General features: G+C 47.0%; 1 protein-coding gene and 1 long non-coding RNA gene across 2 annotated transcripts in view; both read left to right on the forward strand.

Moving 5' to 3' along the window:
• Window positions 1–3,589: 3,589 nt before the first annotated feature.
• On the forward strand, window positions 3,590–5,739 carry LOC109484820. The gene is made up of 3 exons (XR_002141091.1): window positions 3,590–3,705; window positions 4,711–4,861; window positions 5,696–5,739. It is a non-coding gene; the product is annotated as an uncharacterized LOC109484820 (long non-coding RNA).
• A 25-nt stretch (window positions 5,740–5,764) lies between these two features.
• The window catches only part of LOC109484821 (alpha-2,8-sialyltransferase 8B-like), a 3,606-nt gene continuing 2,847 nt past the window's right edge, over window positions 5,765–6,523 (forward strand). Inside the window, exon 1 of the mRNA XM_019788179.1 lies at window positions 5,765–5,812. Coding sequence (XP_019643738.1) covers window positions 5,766–5,812 — 47 coding nt within the window. The 5' untranslated portion in view covers window position 5,765. The remainder of the gene's footprint in view (window positions 5,813–6,523) is intronic.

Raw genomic sequence — 6,523 nt, forward strand, 5'->3', positions numbered from 1 at the left:
TGTCTCTCGTTCAAGGCGCGGTAGTCAATGCAGAGCCTCATGCTCCCATCCTTCTTTCGAACGCATACCATCGGAGAGGAGTAGGGTGACTTTGATTTGGTAATCCACCCCTGGTTGATGAGGTCCTCAATATACTCCCTCACTTCTTTATACAGAGGTGCTGGGATGGAGACGTAATTCCTTTGCACTGGCTCTGTGTCTGTCAAGTTGAGTTTCAGCTTGAGACCTTCAATACTGCCGATATCAGACTCATCTCGAGAAAATGCACCTGATTCCTCCCGGAGCATCTGTTTCACAATCTTCCTCTGCTCCTCGCTCAAGTGTGACAGGTCAACTGGAGGGTCCCACAACTCATCTTCTGCCTGAACCGTGTTTACTTGAGCTTGCTGTGGTGTTTGCTGTGGTTCTTCGCTCACTGGTCTCCTGTCCTCAGTTGTTGGGTGTTGAGATCCCTCAGGCACTCTCCTCAGCTCAACCGGTACTGCTGATCGTATTGGTTCAGCTCGACCCAACACTGTCTTTGCCGGCAGATAGACATCATATTGGTTGGAATTAGTTACAGGCACCTTGATCATCCCCGTTGAGTTAACTGGGATGAGTGCCGGTCCCACCTCCAGGCCCGTGGGCCAATCACCGGCTTCATCTGGTTCAAACAGCATGATCTGTTTCTCCTCCACTGAGCCACGAGGAATCCTGCACCTAACTTGAACTGTTGCCCCTCGTGGTAGCCGAACTCTCTTCCTGCCGGCCCGCACTCCTGCCGGGTTCGGGACGCTGAACTCTTCTATCAAGTTAACCAGGGCCGCCGCCCTCTGTGGCCGAACCGGCAGCGCCCTCGACAGCAGGGCAGAGTCACTCCCACAGCGCTTTTGGATTTCTTCGATGACGTTGTATCCAATTATCGGATGGTCCTGGCTAGGGCTGTTGGTTGTCAGAAATGGCACAGAGATAGCTGGTGAGTCATCTTCGCTTAGTTTAAAACTGACCTCTACCCATCCACTGTATGGGATCTCTGTACCATTTGCCGCCTGTAAGTTGAGGCTTGCTGTGTCCTCAAGTATCTCTATTACTGGTCTGACCTTGATCTCTGGTCGATTCTTCTCTCTCCACGTATCTGTCATGATACTCACTTGTGCACCGGTGTCCCATAATGCCAGGACTGGCTGGTCATCCATCTTACACGACACCAGGCACCGATTCCCGACTAACTTTGTTATTTTAGTTCTTTGTTTTGGTGTTAGATGTGACGCAGTCATGGCGTTGACGTGAACCGATTGCTGTTGATTGTTGTTTGCTGTTGCTGTTTGTTGTTGTTGTTTGTTGTTAGTTGTTGTTACCGAGGGCTGTTGATTGTTATTATTTGGTGTTGTTTGTTGTTGTCGTTTCTGGGACGGTTGTGAGCTGCCTAGGGCCGACCCCCCGTCCCCTTGGGGTGCCCCTGAAGCGTTTCCCTGGTTCTTGTTTGGTGTTCGGCACCACCGAGCGATGTGGTTGTTTCCCCCACACCTGAAACAATGACGGCACAGCTCCATCCCCTGTTGTGTACATTGGTTGCACCGCGGGCTTGTTACAGTGACCTTGTTGACGTGAGCTTGTTGAGGTGAGCTTGTTGATGCGAGCTTTTCGTCCCGTTCTTTCTGGTCCACGATGGCTCGGCTCAACTTCTCCAACAGTAGGATGTCGCTACTGTTGGAGTTGGCTACCAGGTGCGGCTTCATTTCCATTCTGATGTTGTTGTCTCTTAGGCCTGTTTGTACCGAACGGAGGAACATCGCCTGGACCAATTTGGCGTCATATAGTCCATCTTCTTCCTTTGACGCTTCTACCACCTTATCTCTCAGCCCCATCATCCTTGTGACAAAGCCTTGTGAAGACTCCCCTTCTTCTTGGCATCCGATGCTTAACTTACGGTACAGGTCGGTAGCAGTTTCCTCCAATCCATGGGCTCTTATCACCTGTTCGACCAATGTGAGGTTCAACTGTTCTTTCCCTTCCAGGTAAGTCCGAAGAGGTGACCCGGCTGGTATCGCCCTGATTACTGCATCTACCACCTCCTCCTCTGTATATCCCTGCCTCAAACCACTCTTGATTTGATATGTGAGGGACTGAAATCTCAGCTGCCCCACCTGTCCTGTTATCTTGAACTCCTTCTTGTGGTTGGACCCTGCTTGTTGGTTGCCCTTGCTGCTATCCACCTTCCACATTGACTTCTTCTCCGACTGCCAGAGTGCTCTTCTTACAGTGTGGCTTCCTTCTCCAGCAGATTCACCCTCCAAAGTGGCCAGTCTCTCTCCCAAGCGCTCTATCCCAGTGAAACAACCGTCTACTACTCGTGCCAGGTTCGTGGTGGCATCAACTAGGTTTTTCATCGTCACCTCCGGCGTCTGAGGACCTGATGTTTTATCGTCACTACTACTGTTCTGTGCGCCTTTTCCTCCTTCCGCCATAGTTCTCTTGTAGTGCTCAAATATCCCTCTAAAACTACCGTAATCTTGATTCAGCGCACCGACTTTCAACCTCTCTTTCGTAGCAACAATACTGCAGTCGCCCTCCCCCTTACAACCGCGGCGCCATCTTGTTAACCCTTGAACTTTGTTTTGTTTACGATGATTTGACCTCTCTGACCTTTTGTCCCGTGACCACTTTTGGCGCGAACTTTTCTCTCTCACTCCGGCGGCAGTGGCAGTTTCTTCGTCGCAATCGCTTCATCCGCTCCGTTACTCCAGGAAATAGGATCTCGGTAGAACCTCCAAATGTTACCCTACCAATCCTCGTTCCAGATCACAGTTCCTGTTCCAGATGACAACGCAATTACGACCAGCGAAGCCAGAGCATAGAGACGACTGAGTGTATTCTTTGTTCTCTCAAACCAACTGCGCAGTACGCATGCGTACATCGGATCAAACCATTATCCTAAAGGGGGTTATTTCTACATGGCAACAATTACATGTTGGAAATTATTAAAAAAAAAACTTACCCGATATTGGGATATTTATGACATTTATAACTGATATTGGCCATTATCACAACAGACCCTCTCACGCTGACCACGGCTGGTCCTACTGTCTCTACCAAACTCCTTTGCAGGCTGAATAAATAGTAGAAACCGGTCTAAAAGGGGATAGAATGGCGAGGGGAGTTAGCCGGCCATAGAAGGACCAGTGCCTGCATGCAAAGAAGTCTGGTGGAGACTACCCCTGGCTATAGCTAGTCGAACCCTATTTTTTTCCTGAATTCTACCACCACCTAACCCCTATTCAGGAAGGCCTGGTGGAGGCTAAAAAGTCATTGGTACGACTTTAAGACTGTCTTGGCCATTCTTATCTGTACGTTGCCAACTCATAGCACAGTCTGATGACGTACTTCCGGTGCACGGTGGTAGTCCCTGACCGGTTGGACCACTACTGACTCGTGTGACCTTTAACATGTGTCCCTGAAACATTCAGTCAGTCTACCGGAACAAGACAGTCAACGCAGGAATACGGGTAAACATAGGAAACTATTTAACTTCTTTTGGAACACATAGAAGGTAACACCCAGTTGACAGTCGCGTAGTCGGGTCCAAGCAGAAGCGGTTTGGTCTGGTTGGTACCGGTGGATACAGGACTTGACGACCATCACTGATGATATTTACACCAGGTCCCGCCATGTGTGAACAGGAGCCGTACAGACAGCGTCCCTCATGTCACCGCACAGGGACCAGAGGTACGGGCAAAGCTCCGGTCACACAGTCAGTCTAGTACAACCTTCTCCCGAACACCAGCTGACCAAGGTTGGTTGAAGTTCGAGAGCAGTCGGAACAGATATAGGCCATAAGTGTGAAACCGTTTCCAGGTGGGTGCAAGGTTTGAATCACGGACGCAAAATATATTCCGTTTCGATTCGGATCGTGGCCAAACCGGAACACATTTCGAATCACGAACGAGGGAGATTACGAATCGACTTAAGGATTAATGCCCCGCCCTGCGGTGTATAATCCCCGGTCAGGTGCGATAACCATAGAATAAACCACCAAGTGAGCGTGGCGAACTAGCCAAATGCCACCCCGGGAATTTTCGGGAGGCCAAATTCGTGAATGTGTGACGGTGCTCAAGGAACCAAAAAATTACAAGTGTCAAATATTTTGCAAGATAATGGTAATAACTACATTTGAATGAATTTTAAGAGAACTAATGACTATCTTAAATTGTGTATTATTATTTAGATTATTGTTATAACACATACTGACAATTGCGTCAAAGATGTACAATTGCTAACATGCTCTTTTGATCCCCATTATGGAAATTTGAATAAACCTGTCTAGACCTACAGGCTTTCCTTAGCAAGAATGCATGGAAAAGTACACTGGAACGAAGTTCATGGAAATAGTTTTGCAAAGAAGAATTGTATCAATGATATGAATATAAAAATGCAACTTTGCAGGAACATGAAGCTGATTTAAGTTATCTATACCTTTGTTAATTTTGTGGGCACCTTTGTTGTTTACGTACAACGCTGGATTATGTTCAGATTATTTTGTACTTTTTTTGGTCGACCTCTGACCTCTCCTATTGATTTTGAACTTACTTTATTATTTTGTAATCATCATTATGTACAAGTTTTGTTATTTATGTTTCATTTTATTGACCCCAGGAAGAATAGTGCTTTTAAGCACTAATGGGGATCGAAAAAAACAAAACAAAACAAAACAAAAACAAATGCATTCTCCAGTCCTGTAGAACACGTCTTCAGCACGTTAACGGTCTGCAGCAGCTGAACGTGTGACCATGCGGCCCCGGGGAGTCAGGAAACTGCTAGTGGCCGCCATGTTGGTGACGGTGAGCTGGACGTTCTACACCCTTCATGGAACACTGCCCGACAGGTGATTCACTCACTCACTCACTCACTCACTCACTCACTCACTCACTCACTCACTCACACACACACACACACACACACACTCACTCACATACTGACTCACTCACTCACTCACTCATCCACTTACTCACTCACTCACTCACTCACTCACTCACTCACATACTGACTCACTCACCCATTCACTCACTCACACTCATCCACTCACACGAGACCTGTACGATGTAAACCAGGAATCCCTGGACTGGCTGGAGCAGTGGGCCGACAAGATATGATGATGATGATCCACTCACTCACTCACACACACACACACACACACACACACACACACACACACACTCACCCATTCACTCACCCACCCACCCACTTTCATTCACTCACTCACTCACTCATAGACATAGTAGTTACATATTACTCTCACTTACTCACTCACTCACTCTCACTCACTCACTCACTCACTCACTCACTCACTCACTCACTCCCTCACTCACTCACCCTCACTCACTCACTCATCCACACATAGACATAGTAGTTACATATGTCACTCACTCTCATTCACTCACCCACTCTCACTCATTTAGTCACTCATTTTCACCCACTAACTGACTCACTCACTAACTCATTTCCTCACTCACTCACTCATAGATCACTCACTTACTGACCGACGCAATCACGTGGACATTACATACATGCAGTAATCGTCATGTGAAGGGCTTTTCTAGGCGTAACCACAAACTAAATGGAAAAAGTTTTGCAAAGGTCTGATATTGATTCTACTAATAGTTCCAGCAGTTTTGCCGTGGTTGTTACTTGTATTTGTAGAACGTGCCTTTATTTTCAGCACACCATTTTCACCGCCAAAACCACAGCGAGAGCTGGATGCTGACGTCACTATGGTGGAAGTGCAGGAGATGCTCCAACACTGGACACACAACGAGAAGGAGCTGGGAAAACTCAGGTAGGTGATATAGCATGAAATTTCATCTGTGTTGGTACAAATCATTATGAAATAAAGACAAAGTTTTAACTTCCAGCACTGAGATTACAGAATTGGGACTTACCCCAAATTTTCGGTTGACTCCATCAACCTTGTTCACGGAATGGACCCGTCTACTCTTGGAACGTGACGTCAGAGACACGTGACCGTAGTAGCGGGTCATACGTGCAAGAGGAGTGAAGGAGGCGGTCTACAGAAGAGCCAACAGACCTACCCTGAACAGAGACGGGGGGCGACACAAGTTATCTGGCACGTATGAACCGGTGAAATTTGGGGTAAGTCCCAATTCTGTATCTAAGTGTTGGAAGTTAAAGCTTAGTCTTTATTTCATTCAGGTAGGTGATGTTTCAGAACATTTCCTTAACTTTCCTTCCATTCTATTGGATGAAAAGTAGCCAAAACCAGAAGAGGAATCAAGGTTAAATCATTGCTCATTTGTACGTTTTGTTTTTCTCTCGAGCTTGGCACCTTAGGATGAAAAGTAGAAAATGGATTAAGGAGAGAATGTTGTTATGCCCTCGCCTGTTTTGTCATATTTTTTCATCCTATTCATATTAAGTGTGAGGTCTTGCTAGCCTCTACCAGGCTTGAGGGCACGGCTGGATTATAGTAGAAATCGGCCCGAAATAGAGAGATAACACGCCGAGGGAGTTTAGCCATCCAGTTTACAGT

Source organism: Branchiostoma belcheri, unplaced genomic scaffold (assembly GCF_001625305.1).
Source record: "Branchiostoma belcheri isolate BF01 breed outbred unplaced genomic scaffold, Haploidv18h27 scaffold70, whole genome shotgun sequence".
In the NCBI taxonomy this organism is placed as follows: Eukaryota; Metazoa; Chordata; class Leptocardii; order Amphioxiformes; family Branchiostomatidae; genus Branchiostoma; species Branchiostoma belcheri.